Source organism: Etheostoma cragini, chromosome 7, assembly GCF_013103735.1.
Source record: "Etheostoma cragini isolate CJK2018 chromosome 7, CSU_Ecrag_1.0, whole genome shotgun sequence".
Taxonomy (NCBI): Eukaryota; Metazoa; Chordata; class Actinopteri; order Perciformes; family Percidae; genus Etheostoma; species Etheostoma cragini.
Window position 1 is genome coordinate 9,053,550 of NC_048413.1, and position 16,786 is coordinate 9,070,335.

Here is a 16,786-nt window from a genome sequence, read left to right on the forward strand (position 1 = left end):
GACTTCTGTACCCCTTTGTTTCAGTGCTTTTAGTTAGCACTATCAAAGTATTGGGGAAAAAAAACCTCTTCCCAAGATATGTTTTTAGACAGTTATGAGCCGGATGTCAGTCAAATTTGCTGTATTCACAACTTACAAATGTTTCCATTTAAAATGACATGCAGAATGCATCTGAAGAAACTGGGTGGGACTTCGGTCATTGGTCTCTTAAACAGTCAGGAAACTCAAATTATGGTTCACAGAGAAGTAATAAAGGATAGCACTTACTACTCATCTACACTCGCATCCTGGTTGGTATTTCTTACATTAGATAGCTGAAGAGCAAGATCAATTACATTATCACATCTTGGTTTTAGAAGGAAAAACAAAACCACTACAACTGACTCTACATTTACACATCTTTGAATGAGTAGAAATATTCAAATTCACGCACATTGATGACAAACCGCCCATGTTTCGAGTTTAAAATCCGAAAAAACTGTGTGGTGATGATTTTTGCACTAGTGAGAGACTACTGCCTGGCTGAAAAGACAAAAACAGACCAACAGCAAAAGAGAAAAATAAGGTAAGAATAAAAATACCTTGAGACCAAATCCTGGATGTAAAACAGAGAAATTCTGTGCGGATACAACATGACAAGACACTGATGAGTGTGTGTTCAGCGTATAAAGTCCAATTCTTATGGAAACATCTGGGATATTCAGGCAAAGATGGTCTCCTCGCGTCTCTTCTTGGTCAGGATGGTTCCAGGTTTGTGCTGAGCCTCCGGGTGGTTGGTCAGCTCTGGAGGGCAGGTGGAGACCGGGCTTTCCAGGATGGCCTGCTTCAGGTCGTAGAAAACTGCCGAGTCCTCTTTGGTAAGGAAAGTCAAGGCCATACCACTCTTACCGGCACGACCCGTACGACCTATACGATGGATGTAATCTGGAGGAGGAGGAAAACACCAACATGGCTTAGCAATTACTTTCATGTATTTGTGTTAAGAATTTTTACTTTTCACCAAATATACTGTATATATATCAAATTACAACAAAAATACATACATAATGGAAAAGACCAATAGGGAGAATGAGGCTTCTTACCTTCAATGTTCTTAGCCATGTCATAGTTAAGGACCATGGAGACGTCATGGATATCGATACCTCGACCAGCAACGTCGGTGGCCACCAGGATATCTTTGGCTCCTGCCTTGAGGTTGGAGAGCGCAAACTCTCTCTGCTCCTGGCCTTTGCCACCGTGCAGTGTGCAAGCATTGTACTGAGTGAAGAAAAGACAACAGAGGTTATTGAGAGCTTACTGCTAATTGTTGATGAAACAGGACTGACTTTAACATGCTCAAAGGAAATGAATGCTAACACAATGTTGTTTAGCTACATTAATGACACAAAGTACAGCTGAGGCTCATGGGAATGCCACTAGTTTTCCAGGTATATGGTCATAAATCCAAGAATCAGACAAACAAAAACATTAGAAAATCGGATCATGTTTGTACCAATAGTCATCTTCTAACGTTTTTGATTGTTGCTCATTTAGTGGACACGGACATTCAATGTTATGAAGAAAAACGTAACGTAAAGTTTTCACGTGACTTACCCCCATCTTCTCCAGAGACTTAGCCAGCACGTCACAACCCTTCTTCTGGTTGACGAAGATGATGATGGGAGGCTCAAAGCCATGCGACAACACCTCCAGCAGCTTCTTCCTGCACCACACACACACACACAATCCAAAACCACTCAGTAAGACATTTTGACATAGACTGGATATTTGATTTTTAGTTAATGCGTTTGTGTCCGTCTCACCTCTTCTCTCCCTCTGACATTAGCAACACCTTCTGTTCAACCCTCTCGTGAGGTTTGCCAGCAGACCCAATGTACACCACAGCAGGACGTCTCAAATAGCTCCTGGCCAATCTCTCTACAGCTGCAGGCATAGTGGCCGTGAACATAACCGTCTGAAAAGGTGCAAAAAAAATAAACAAAAATAAAGCTTGAAAACACAACTAACAGTGAAGGCAGCTGGCCCACACACAACAGTCTTTATAGAATTTATGTTTGACCGATAAACATACTTGTCTGTATTTATGTTTTCCAGATTCAAAGTTCAGCATCATTTTCTCAGGGTCTTCTGCTTCGTCGGTGTCTGGTTTCTGATTGGTCACTGGGATGTACTCCAGAATCTTCTGGACGTCGGGCTCGAAGCCCATGTCAATCATACGATCTGCCTCATCGAGGACCACATAGGTGCAGCGGCCCAGAACCAGGTACCGGTTCTCCAACACATCGATCAGACGGCCGGGGGTGGCGATCACAATCTGTTAGTGAAGGAAAACACAGTTGGTGAATGTGTGTGTTATGCGTGCCAAGCATTGTTACCTTATGACGTCAGAAAACAGTGTGTTTACATTGTCTGAAATAGTTTTTGTTAAGATCTGGTAAGCCAATTACACAGCTGCTAAAATCACACCAACCAAATACATTGTACCACATATTCTCCTTCATTGTAAGTCTGTTTGTTTACTTTTTGCCAAATGTGTACCATTAAAAAGGTGTTTTGAATAATCCGATAAACAATCAAACTGAAGAAAACTTCCAAACGAGATGATTACCAGGCCAGATCTGAAGCATCTTTTTTCTATGATTTCTATGCAGATTTATGGACAGTTATATGTGACAGACAGAGACATTTTTTAAATCCTCAACGAGTAAATGTTGCGCTGGAACAAACTGTGTGTATTGATATTTAAAAGCCTTTGAGTTAGAAAACATAATGAAGAATTTTTTTTTAAAACTGATAATACACAGTGCTACAGAACATACTTTTGTGCTTGTTGGATGTTAAAGGTCCCATGGCCTGAAAATTTCACTTTGAGGTTTTTTTACATTAATATGAGTTCCCCCCGCCTGCCTATGCCCCCCCCCCAGTGGCTAGATATGGTGATAGGTGTAAACTGAGACCTGGGTAAGGGGCAAGGGGCCTGCCCTGTCCTGTTGAAACTGCTTCAATGTTTCTATTATCTGTTTTATACATTGTCTCTTTGCCTTTTTTATATAACAATTTTCTTTCTCTATACTAATTTCCTATGAACTTTTCCATCAACATGCCCAGGGACTACAGGTGGAAAATAGAACCTGGCACAACGCGTATTTTCTTGTTGCACAAGATTGTTTTATTGTGCTCTGTCCCGGTCTTATAATAAATAAATGACAAGGTTACCTCCCCTTTCTCTCCTTTGCCCGCCCAGAGAATTTGGCCCACCCATAAGAAAGAGAGACATATCATGGCTTGAAAACAAGTGAAGCATGGTAGTTGGTCAAGGCCACATCCCCACCCTCCACCTTGCCCCACCCCTCTCCTCCTCAAATGGCATTTAAAGCTACAGACTCAGAAATGGCACATGCTAAGTAAAGCTTATTGGGGTCCCACAATGAGCTCAGTGGTAGAGCGGTTGCCTGCCAATCGGAAGGTCGGTGGTTCAATCCCTGGCCCCGCAGTCCCATGTCCAAGTGTCCTTGGGCAAGACACTGAACCCCCAGCTGCCCCCCAAAGCTGCGCATCTGAGTGTGTATGTGTGTGAGTGTATATCTGATGAGCAGGTGGCAACTTGTACGGCAGCCTCGGCCACAGTGTATGAATGTGTGTGAATGGTGACTGTTTCCTGTATAATGTTAAAGCGCTTTGAGTAGTCGTTAAGACTAGGAAAGCGCTATATAAATACAGCACATTTACATTTAATAACTAATTCTGCACCAAGGCTGAATTTCGGGAAAGAGACTTCAGATATGGTATTAGGGGACCACTGAGGTCTATATAATAGCATCCAAAAAGCAGCATGTCATGGGACCTTTAATTTTAGACACTTGGATTATCTTGGATTCCACACAAGTGTAAATGCTACATTTTTTACCTCACAGCCCATTCTGAGACGGAAGCCCTGGTCTTCTCTGGAGATTCCTCCAATCACAGCCACTGTGCGGATGCCAAGCGGTTTACCAAACTTTATGGTCTCTTCTTCAATCTGCTGCGCCAACTCACGAGTTGGAGCCAGGATCACAGCATAAGGACCCTGGTCTGAGTCTTCAATTCTGCATGTTCAGCCACAAAAGCAGAGCAACGTCGTAGACAGTTACGTCAGTAAAACGAACGCCAACGGAAAAATACAGTGGGACATTGTTAGTTGGTTTGATTGATATTACTTGAGCATGGGATGTTACCTGTCAATCTTTGGCAGCGTGGTGATCCAGACAAGCAGTGGAATCAGGAAAGCAGCTGTTTTACCGCTACCCGTTTCGGCCACACCAATGATGTCACGGTTCTGTAAACCAATAGGAATGGCTTGCCTCTGAATAGGTGTCGGATCCTGGAATTTAAGAGAGAAAAGTCATTAACAGTGATTAAATTTAAATAAACCAATGAGGATATATTAGTTTGTAGGTCATTTAGAAAAAAATAGAAAAAAGGTTAAAAAAAATTAAATTAACTAACTATTAAAACCATGAGCTTTTTTTTGTGCCTGACTCTGTGCACAACGGAAACTAAAATAACAGCTTTATTGGCTTGTGAAAGTTACAAAAATATATATTCTTCTAATAAAAACTTCAACATGGAGTCTCGCTTACCTTGTAACCACACTTTTCGATGACCTCCAGGATGTGATCGGGCATTGAATACTCCTTCCAGTTCCTGATGGGGTTCGGGATCTTTCCACCCTTGGTGGTGATGCTGTAGTCCTCTCTAAAGATTCGCCAGTCTCTGTCCGTCATCTCGTCCAGCTTCTTCTGAGACCAATGTCTGTCGTCCCAGCGCTGCTTCGCTTCTTTCTTACGCATCTTCTTCAATCTTGTCCTGAGAAGAGAAGATAAGAAAGATGCTGTCATTAAGTTGTTGAGTCAGTACAAATTATGTCTCTTTTATGTGATTGACAAACATTTTTCATTGCATACACACATTTTTAGACTGATTTTATAGTCAGTTTTTTAAGTTGTGTTTAGAAAAAAACCACCAGTATCCTCTTTAAAACCACTAACAGACCTTATTATCTCTATAGAGTGATTTTACTCACTCTTCCTGCTCCTTCTCTTCCAGCGTGCGCCTTCTCTCCATTAAGTCACCATAGAAATGTGACTGATCTCGTTTCTGCTGCTTCAAGTCGATGCCAGCGATGAAGCCTCGTCCATACAGCTGCACGTGGTGCTTTTCTTTGTAACTGGGAGACAGATTGGGAACACGTTCAGATTGATACACATTCTGACAAAACAAAAGACCTGCTTCAATTTGAGAGTGATACAACGTGTTCATGTTTACTCACATTGGGTTGTAATCGACTGAGGTGTCTTCAGAAGCGTCCCACTCAAAGACAAATTTCCTGTCGTTCAGGTGACGAGTTCTCCGGCGTTTCTTGGACCCGCCCAGGTAACGCTCCTGTCAAGATCAGATATTTAATTGAGTTAATTACATAAATCAAAGCTGAATTTTAATGCACAGTTGGATCATGTTTTAGAAGGGTAACATTTTTAAGTTTGCGATGCTCGAATACCAAAAGTTACAGGCTAATACAAATAGCAGTTGAGTCACTTTTTTTTTCTTTTTTTTTTTTTAAATCGCCCAATATCATTTATCTGCCTCATTGGGATTTACAGATGGACAAAGAATACATTACATGGTTGGCTTAATCTGTATAAGTGATGGCTTTTCAGGAAAAGTTGTCTGTTACATAGTAATACGGTTCTACTTGAGGATGAAAAGAGCCATAACACTAATTTACGGTAGTGTATAACGCTACTGAGAACAGCAGTGACTTGATGTGTATTTTGCCGTTGAAGTACTAACAAAGACATTTCTCTGGAAAGGATTTAAATTACAAAAGGACCAGTGATTTGGCTGTAAAGAGCTTTGCACTTCATGCAACATTTAAATTGCCGGTCACAGCCATAATTTCATCTGCTCTACGCAATTTCTCATGAGACTAACCTTGATGGCGTGGAGTTCTTTGCTTTTATCTTTCTCCTCTCTGAGCTTTTGTCTTCCATCATCGTCTTCATTCCCGTTGTTTTCTCTCTCCATTCGCTCTCTTCGCTCGCGTCTCTCTCTTTCCTGGGGGTCCTCTGTAAACACAGTCTCAGTTACGATCATTAGCACCCCCCTCAAGAAGAGCTTTAATGATAAGAGAGATGTTTTAAATATAGTCAAATACTAATTTCAACGTTTATCATGTACCGTCACCGTGTATGCCATACTTGTGTTTAGAGCCGTTGGCTGACGTTATCTTTATCAACCCAGTTCAACGGCGGTTGAGTTTTTCAGTCAGTGTCAGCAACCAAACAGAGGTTTGTGTGTATGCGTTTGTCTCGCTCAGTGGGACACACGCATCACAGCAACATATGAGAGTGCTGCCCCACCTGAAGGAGAGCTTATAAAACTTTGAGAGACATGTTTTATATGTGGTTGAATATTTACACCTTTTAATGTTGATGCAGAATCTCAATTTGTTGCTTAATATGCATCTGATTCCTGTTATTCTGGTATAAATCTGGTAGCTTCATTTACATTTTAGACCTACTTGTGTGTTGTCTTTGCATATTAGGCAGCGGCATATTATCTTAGACATGCTCAATTTATTTTATTTAGAATAATTTAAACCTTGGCAGTCTTAAATTACAAATCAAGCTCTTTATTTCACCGGCTACTTTTTCAGGTTTATTGTTTTCTTAAATTATTTATTTGTGTTGACAAAGGACATTTTGTGATGACCTGATTATATCTGTCTTATATGACAGCAAACAAGGCATCATCAAGGCTGAGTAGTAGATGTTGATGAAAGCCTTTTACCCTTACAGTTATGCAGTGCGCCCATCTATATGATGCACATTGCACACAAAATGTGGATGATATGAATGTAAGATGATTGCAGAAGTGTAAAGTGTATACTGAGAGAGCGAAAACAGTATTGCTCAAGAAAATCGGCTGCTAGTATTGGTCATCGGTAAGGCTGATAAAAAAAGAAAATCTGTATTGGCACTAAAGAAAACTATATCGGTTGAACCCTAAACAGCATGCAGTACTAAATAAACCAGAGGCTGATACACACCCATCATTTTTCTCCCCATGTCCTGGAACATTCTTCTCTTCTTCCTCTCATCTTCCAATAATCTCCTCCTTTCCTCCGTTTGTTGCTCCCTCCGTTTAAGAGCCTCCATTTCTCGCTCTGCCTTGGAGAGAAACTTGGGCTAAAAAAAAAAAAGGAAAAAAAAAGAAGTAGGGATAAATTCCTCTTTGGTTAAAAAGAACAGGAGATATGTGAACCTCAGGAAACTTCTCACCTTTGCCTCTGCTTCCTCTTCTGCCTTCTTCTTGGCAAGAAGCTCTTCCAAAGATAAAGGTTGGACCTGGACAGAAGCAACACAGGTCAAACATGCAAATTAACAACCTAAGAAACGATGTAACACTATGAAAGATTCAGCCAAACCAGATTTGTACCTTGTCTTTTTTCTTTTTTTCATCTTCTTCCTCTTCTGTTTTTATATCCCTCTCTCTCTTTGATTTGGCATCCTTCGACTTGGGTGAGAGACTTCTACAATGGATAGTTAATTAACAGATGTAACCAACCTCTCACAAAGTAACAATCCTTCTTTTATTGCTTATTTTACAAATTTCAACAAAGACAATGTTCATTATAACCTAACCTACTCATACACATCCAATGACCCAAAAGAAACTTATATTAACTGACACTCACCGAAATACAAAAGTTTTGTCTGACGTTAGGCATCCAATTACTACGTTTAGCACTTCTGCATTACCAAGGTCCGAGTCAAATATATGACAACTGTCGGTTTACCAGTTATAATTACAATTTGGTCATTGGCGTGACTCTTGTTTACAAGTTAAATAAGGCAATTACAACAACTCTGATATAACATGAAAGCAACATAAATGTGAATGAATTTACAGTTATTTGAGAATCTTTAGAGTTACATCTTTTTGCTTTTGTCCAAAGACTGTGAATCAACATTCACATGTGATCCTTCTCAATCTTAAAAAGCGGTGTTTTTCAGCCTTTACATACCTGGATCTCTTACTGCGATCTTTATCACGTCGATGTGCTTCTCTGTCCTTACGGCCCCTCTCTCTGTCCTTATCTCTGTCACGCTCCTTGTCTCTATCCTTGTCTTTCATGCGACGGTCTCTGTCATTATAATAGAAATGATATACAATATTTAATTGCAACAACAGACAAACTGAAGCTTAGTTATGCAACAACAAAAATAAGACAAATAATATGTGCGTAATTATGCATAAATTACAACAATTTGAACTAATTAGTACTTCTACTAGTTGCACTAATCTATTGTTAAAGATCATGCATTTTAGTTACCTCTCTGCAGACTTAGAGCGATTTCGTTCCCGAGAACGGTTGCGCTTGCGTGTAGGCGAGAGTTTACGTTCTCGTGACCGGCTGCGTTTCCTCTCTCTCTCTTTGGTTCCTGAGGATTCAGCATCCTTCTTGTCTGTGGAGTCGGCGGCCATCTTTAAGCAGAAAGAGCATGTTGTTACAGTTGAAATCAGTTATTCGACATTCACTTGGGTAAGTTTTCGATAAGGATTTGTACTACTACTTTTGAAAGAACATGAATTAAGGAACAGCATACAGTTACACAGTTATGACATTGTAAGGTAGACATTACATGTAAATTTGCTTTAACATTTTTTTCCTCACAAGGTAATATAGCTTCTTTGAGCAAACCCTTTACAGATGGGACACTACAACGTAACCACCTCAAAGTAACCAGGTGGATAATTAAGAGACAATCAAAAAAAATCTAAATATGCAACACAAAACGTTACAGGCCTGGTCACTAACCATGTGTCAAGAACATCATTCTTTGACATGAACTGCAGAATGAGTTTTAGCATGTTTTACATAATTTTATAATACAAAATATGAATTTGTTTTTTCTGTTACTTCCCTGCAAAACAAATTTCACCTTGGGGACAATTAAAATGAAATTAAAATGCAAATTTGAATTTTGTCTGATGCTGTTTGTAGACAATAGACAGCAAAGTCTTTCAAATACAAAATGAATGAGAAATATTGAATTAATCCACGGTGTAAGACACATGCATGTCAGCTCTTATCCATTAGCTAGGTTTTTAGTTTGTCCACTTTTACTTTACATTACTGTAAATGTAATTATCCTGCGAGTATCTGACGGTAATATAAGTCCTCCACTAAAAGATTCAGGCTTATTTTAGCATCATCAAAGGTTACCATCAATATTAAGAACAGCTAACGTACTACAACGGACGTAAACAATGAGACAAAATTAAGTAACGTTAACGTTACGTTTACTCTACAAAACGAATGCAGTTAGTGCGAACAAGCTAGCTAGCTTGTGATGTTAGCCAGCTAACAACTTAACGTTAGAAAAAAAGGCAAACTATCTTCAATATACTTCCCAAACTGAAACAGTGAAACCTGACTTTAGTCAAACGTTTACCCTTTATCAACATAACAGGTGAAATTTGAAGTGCACAGAATTTACAACTTACCTTAAAAATTTGTCCACAAAACCTTTAGCTAAGTTGCGATTTGTGTACGCTTCAAGAAGACGCCATATCGCTCGACACGAGCGAGCGCCAGCAAGGGTTTGTGGGAGTCGTAGTACTGAGAGTTCCGTACAGAGTGCAGCCGAGTGCAGCAAACGACTGTTTATACTACATTTTCCATGGGTGTATGAAAAAAACGACATTTCCCAGCAAAGTTAATGTTGTCAGGACCCATGAAAACCTAAAGCGCCTGATCAGAAAAGAAAACCTTGTCTGTATGCCATTTTAGGCACAAGGGGGCAACCGTGTTACAAGTTAGCACAACACTGATTTTTGTTACATTAAATCTAGAAGAATTTGATAGTACATAATAGGTAAAGATTTTTACAAATGAAACAGAACAACCGTTAATTTACACTGCGTATATTAGTCTTTTAACGGCTAACAGTTAAAGGTTTCTTTCTATCTATCTCTCTATCTATCTATCCATCAATCTATCTATCTATCTATCTATCTATCTATCTATCTATCTATCTATCTATCTATCTATCTATCTATCTATCTATCTGTCTATCCATCTATCTATCTGTCTATCTGTCTGTCTGTCATATAACAACAATAACCAGAGAATAATTAATAGCACTTATGTTGAAGCTCTACAGAAAGACTGAAACTTTAAAACAACAAAAATTGTGAAATACGATCATAAGAAAAGAATTAAAATGACCATCAGTCCGCTGATGACCATCGACTACACTGTAGCTATGATGAATTAGTTCTGTCTATTCAGTACAATTTAAAAACACTATCCTCTGCAGCAGATTAGCATTCAAGAAAAGCTGTTCTTGCAGAGATCAGACCGGTTTTTCACTAATTTAAACCGTCCTTTGGTGTGTATGTGTGTGTAGGTGTGTACATGTTCCTGAAGACAGATAAAAGATATTTTAGATGATGCTATGCCTGACTATAGTCTGGATTGGCCCGATGCTGATTCATATTCAAGACTGGCCTTTTCATCCATGGGGAGATCAAGAGAGATTCATGGAGCCCTTCTGAAGGTGAAACTGTTTCAGTAAAAACAGATCAAAGTTGATGGTACAAAAAAGAAGAAGAAGAAAAACACAAAGGAGAAAGATAGAGGGGAAGACAACAATGGACTGGTAAGACAGTAAAAGTCAAGTAATGTATTTTTTTATACTGCACTGTGGTCATTAGCATTTCTTTGTTTTCCCTTATAGCATTTTTTGGTTAAAAGTCTGAGGATGAAAGCTGCACAATAAATGAATGTTGTCAATCAATCAATCAATCTACCAGTCAATCAATAAATCAATCAGACTATTTGTATAGCACTCACATAAAATGTAACACAAAGTGTTTCACAGACACCACACAAAGCGAACAGGAATATACCTCATGTTGTAACTACTGCATACTGTGCAATGGGCTACTACATTTTTCAAGGTTTCAGGGTTACTCTCAGCACTGGTGTAACTAATGACATTAACAATGGCTCAGTTAATACCATGGCCCTGAAACCTGAACATGTAAATGTCATGCAGCCAGGATTATGTTATTCGTTACACCTGTGCTTTTATTAATGTTGCAAGGCAAAAGCTCAGCCATGAAGGGTTAATTCAGTGACTCCAATGTTAATCTTTTTCTTCATTTCATTGGGTAAACTGTAAACTGATAAAATGTCATTGTAGATAAAGCACAGGAGCTACTAATAACATTAACAATGCCTTTGCTCTATTCAAGTGTTCCAGTAAGCCCTGACAGCGTGACAGTGAGCCAGCATGCACAATCCCAGGACCTTGAAACAGAAGCAGCTAAATGGAATTCAGCCATTACCTCTTTTTATTATTCACATCTGCGACTTTTCCTACAGTGACACTGTGAAAATGTCTTCTTTCTACAAATACTTTCTTAGTTCTACTTCTGAGGAAAACACTGTACAACTACACTACAGATTCAGATTTTACTAAGAAAATATCAAAATTCAATATGATGCATCAAACTTATATTCAGCATTGTGTTGGAATTGAAAGCTCCTCCTTGAACAGATGTTAAGTGAATTCAATTACGTTGTGCTGATAATGCTGCTCTTTGACTCTTCACTCAGGTGATGTACTGTGTGCATGTACTGCATGTCATGTAAATATGTATATGGTTTACACTGTCAAAAAATTGGTAGAACACAGGTCCATTTTTGTTCCCTAAGGTACAAACTTAGCAAAATAAACCCCTAAAAGTACAAAAATGTATCTTGAAGATACAATTATGCACCTTTACAAAATGGCTTTGTCACTTGGGCGACACCTTGATGGGACAAAATTGTACCTTTTTTACAGGTACTTTGTTGTACCTTGGTTTAAGGTACATTATTGATCTTCAAAGCTATAATATTGTCCCTTAGAAGGTACAAACAGGTAAGGTACAAATTTGATCCTCTTAGTCAAGGTACAACAATGTACCTTTGAGGGTACCACCCCATGGACAAGCTTTTGTTCCTTAAAGGTACTGTTTTGTACTTTTTTTTGACAGTGTATATGGTACAGTGACATAAAGCAGGAAGATGAGGAGAGACAATCCATGCAGACACAATTAATTGAAGATTTATGACCACTGTGTTGTTTATGTTCAAATTGATGCGTCATAAATGTGTGTGTGGAGAACATTTAGGATTAAAAGCAAAGAAAAATGTCTTTTAAGGGGAGAAATCACAGATAATTTCTGTAAACAGGCAAAAAGAATCAAATTGTGCCCCTTTTTTGAATGGACTTCTTTACCATGGCTCCACACGTATTGTTTGTTTCATGACCAGTTAATGATTCTTCAGGTCAGGAAGCTGGACTGCGTTGTGTTTATAATTTGGATATTTGCAGTGTTGCAACCAGACAGACTTGCTTGGGTCTCATGATTGGATGGCAAAGATATGAGTGTGATTAGCTGTTAACCAGATGTGCACATCGCATGTCTGACTGTAAGTATCTCCCTCCAACTCCTGACTACAGTCTACCCCCATCCCAAGCCCCTCATGTACCCCAGCCTTTGCTCCCTTCCCCCCATGTTACCCGATGCCAGGCGTGGTTGTCTAATTAAACCGCTAAAAGAGCACTGACTCTTGACATGCCCTCAGGGTGTGCCACACGGCGCACGTGGGTATGAAGAGAGGGGTTAGATCTGGTAAAGATGAGCAGTGTGGGTAGATAGGGGTTTCTGGGGGTGTCACAATAGGAAGGGGGGAGGGGGGGGGGGGGGGGGGGGGGGGGGGGGGGGGGGCTGTGTAGTTATACCATGGGAGCCTATTTATCTGTTGCAGGGACACTAGGGCTCTTATCATTCCAGCAGACCTGAGCTGAGCGCCGGTGTGTGTGTTGAACCTGGCTCACCTCGCTGCACTTGGGGAATGAGAAAATATTCAGAGCAGATGAGGTAAACTGCTTAGTATACACAGCACACACTGACACATATTCATACACCAATTCACATGTACATCTTCACGCATGGGTGCCCTTAGCTGCAAATACAGTACCCACAGAAAACACATGAACAAGCGAAATTGTAGTACCAACCTAGAAACGAGACAGGAACTTGGTTGAATTACAGCTTTTACAGCATTACAGAATTTAGTTTTTAATCACAGATGAAGCGTTGCATATATTGAATATTTGATTTAGTTTTCATGGCACTATGCACTGTATGCAAATGTTAATACAGCTTAACATGGTTAATATTAATGAGTCAGTCCTCAGGGTTCAGGGCGATAGAAATGCTGTGGTGTCTGCTGTCTGGTGAGGTCTGTGTGCCTCATTGAGTTGCCCAAAGCACAGACATACACAGGCTGAGAGCTGCCCTGCTGCCAGAACCTGTCACATTACAACAGCTTTGGACTGAGCAATCAGACAGAGAGGCACATATTGATTGAAAGAAACTTTACCTCAATAAATCTGGTACAATCAGAGAAATTCAGCTTTGATTTTTGTTATTTTAGTGCCGGTTCTGGCTGCCATAGTCTGGCCTTGAGAGACAAGACAAGAAAAAAACTGGTAAATGTAATATGAATACACAATGACAGCTTGTATTTGAAAAGCTAAACAGGATGTTAAAAGAAATAGTACAGTAGTACATTTTTTGGAATATGCTGATTTGTTTTCTTACCTTGAGTTAGATGAGCAGCTCAATCTTATATCTGTTTAGCAGAGTTAGCTTGGCTAAAGACTTGAGACCAGAGGCAAGCAGTTAGCTTGCTCTGTCCAAAGGAAAACAAATCCTATCTGTAAACTCACTAATAAACACACTATAGTTAAAGAAATAGTCCAGCACATGATCCCCTGTACCACAACTGTCTTGTCTTTTACACTTTGCTTTTCAAATGGGATTAAAATACAATGTACAATGTGTTAGTATGTGAGCTTTAGAGGTCCTGGTAGTTTACCTTTGGAAATTTTAGCTGTGCCATTCATTTACAATATTTTGCTAAGCTAACCAGCTGCTGGCCATGGCCTTAAATAAACCATATACAAAGGAAAGAATAGTATCAATCTTCTCATCTTACACTCTGCACGAACGCAAAAACATGTATTTCCCAAAATGTCAAACAATTGCTTTATAGTACATTGATTATGCACACATCAGAAATCTTTTTTTTAAAACAATATGTGGGAAGACATCGTAGAGGCCGTGTCTGCTGGATAGACCCACAGAGAGGCTGATGCCCTAATGGGACACTGGAGAATGTCACTCCTCACCCAGCTGAGCCTTTGACATACAACCCCATTTTCCATCCAGAGACAGGAGTTATGACACTGTCAGAGCAGCTGTGGCAAAGCTGTTATAGTGCCTGGGGTGTGTGTGTGTGCGTGTGTGTGTCTTCGGTGTGCTCTGGCATGTAAGAAAATGTAACCTATATGTCAGTCTGCAGATAGCTCATCAGTAACCAGGCAGCGTAGCTTTGCTTCCATTTCTGCCGCTGTGGTACTGGAGATGTCTGATAGGTTGATTGTGCGAATGTGCATGAGCTTGCATCATGTGTGTTTTTTTTATGTGTGTCTGGGCTGCCATGTCTGAAAGATGATGCGTTTACGTGGTAATGAGCCACGCTACACTGCAACCATTTTCTCTTACTCCCTGAGAGGGATACAGATGGCAGCACTCTTCCCTAAATCATCCTCCCTCTGGTTCCTGATCCGGATCCTCAACAGTCTCACTGTCTCCGCTGCAGGCACCTATCCATCTAGGAAGGAAGGGACAAATGTCAAGACTGCACAGATAACTTGCTGCTGACCTGTTCATTAGTTTACATCAAATGTGTCAGTTTCATACATGTGTCTTTGTTAGCCTGTACAAATCTAGTTTAAAGCACCAACAGATTTTTAGAAATTCTAGTGAACATGGAGGTCATTTGATCAACAAAATCAGCAGTATGCCTATGTAGAATAACAATACAGCAATGGAAGTTGTATGTTTAGAAAAGAAAAGTTGAACTATCTTTTTTACATTTAATGTACATAGGCACAATTTGTATAGACGATGCTCTGTATCTGTGTTAGAAAGACAGGCAGAAACTGTAGAAAAAGAAATTGAGTCGCAGACAGACAGGCTGGCAGCCGTGTTTATCAAAAAGATGATCCAACCGCTGGTCCATTTCCAGCTGCAGAAAATCAATGTTGAAGTAGATAAGAGACTAAATGTATCTGAGACTAGTGATGCAGAGTATAATCTCACAATTTCCTTGTCTTCTATTGTACAAGGGTAATGGATAAGGAGGTCATGCGTCCCTGCCGTATCCTGTATGTGATAGTTCAGGAATGACAAACATTCAGCTACTTCATCCATGCTGTGTCATTAGTGGACAGAATGACAGCAGGACACAGCCATGGAGATCCTGATAAGAGCCTATATCAGTCAAGGGAAAGACTAAACAAATACAGTAATGGAGGTCAGGGGGGATGGCTGGTTACAAGAAAAAGGTAAAGAAAAGAAAATGGCAAAAAAAGCAGTAGCGGTGGAGAGAAAAGGAATGTTTTGATATCTTTGTTAGTAGTCTTTATTCAAATCTATGGTTCAAATTAGCCTCGTCATGACTTAAGTATTTAATATGTATGAGTTTAACGTTGTCAAATTATGGGTTGCAACACACAAACTATCCTAAATGACTATAACGTAAGCATCAGATTTCCCTCTCACTGTAAACCATAGATTTTTTCACTGTAAATCACCAATTCTCGATGTCTTTATACGAGTAAAGTCATATATACAGATTGGGAGTTGACATCAGTTATATGTACTATATAGTTTTATACATAATTTGCCCTCCTAAAAAACATGTTTGGGGGATACAACCTGTGATTCTAGGTAATACACATTGCATCTTTAGCTAAGGCATTTCTCAAGTTCTAAAGGTGTAATTGTTAACAAGTAGCAACTGTTACTTACCGTTAGCTTCCTGAAATAGCTAACTGATGAAAATACTGTTTAATCAATCAATCAATCAATCAAAACCTTTATTTGTCCCCAAGGGCCGATTCATTTGCTGCAGTAGCAAGAAATTGACACACGGTACATGACAACAAAGACAACAACATCATTATAGTAATTATAAACTCGAAAGACTTATATTACATTTCCGAAAAAACACAATATACTTCAAACGACTAAACAACTTGCCCAAATAATGTTTGGGAATTCCCTCTCCCTGTACACTGAAGAATAAGTCGATCTAAGTCAAACACAGAGCATGGTAGTTTACTTGATATAGTTTTATATTTTGTCCTTAACATTATATTTTTATAGGTATATCTTGCAATGGTATTTCCTACACATTACTTTTTTAACTAAGGCATTTCTAGTCTAACGTTTTAAAGGGGCAACACAATTCAGTATGCTACATCACACTGTTACTAAGGGTGAGAACATTACATTAACCACTTTAGATTGATGAATGAGTTTAATAATGATATGAGCTGGGAAGACTTTAAATGACATTTTAGAAAAAAACACAATATTTCAAACGACTAACCTTATGCCCACATAACGTTAGCTTAATTGGATTTCTCTCTCACTGTATACTCTACTAAAGAATACTAACTCAAGCACATACATAAAGCCAATCATACCTATAAATTGGCAGTTCTACAATGCATTATTTAAGTGTTTAGCTTAGACACTTCTTGGTGCAACACAATTTCCTATATAGGTTAGCTATAAGACCTTAGGAAGGACCTTAAACGAACTTTGT

General features: G+C 39.3%; 1 protein-coding gene across 1 annotated transcript; it reads right to left on the reverse strand.

Annotated features, from left to right (window-relative positions):
• Positions 1 to 104: 104 nt before the first annotated feature.
• ddx23 (DEAD (Asp-Glu-Ala-Asp) box polypeptide 23) lies at positions 105 to 9,814 on the reverse strand. The gene is made up of 17 exons (XM_034877356.1): positions 9,550 to 9,814; positions 8,375 to 8,526; positions 8,066 to 8,185; positions 7,477 to 7,570; positions 7,320 to 7,385; positions 7,088 to 7,226; positions 5,971 to 6,104; positions 5,309 to 5,421; positions 5,063 to 5,206; positions 4,620 to 4,845; positions 4,215 to 4,360; positions 3,908 to 4,085; positions 2,072 to 2,314; positions 1,803 to 1,954; positions 1,594 to 1,702; positions 1,083 to 1,257; positions 105 to 924 (listed from the first exon to the last, which is right to left on the reverse strand). Exons 2-17 carry the CDS (start codon positions 8,524 to 8,526, stop codon positions 701 to 703), a joined length of 2,415 nt encoding a protein of 804 aa, XP_034733247.1. The 5' UTR covers positions 9,550 to 9,814; the 3' UTR covers positions 105 to 700.
• Between the last annotated feature and the right edge of the window lie 6,972 nt (positions 9,815 to 16,786).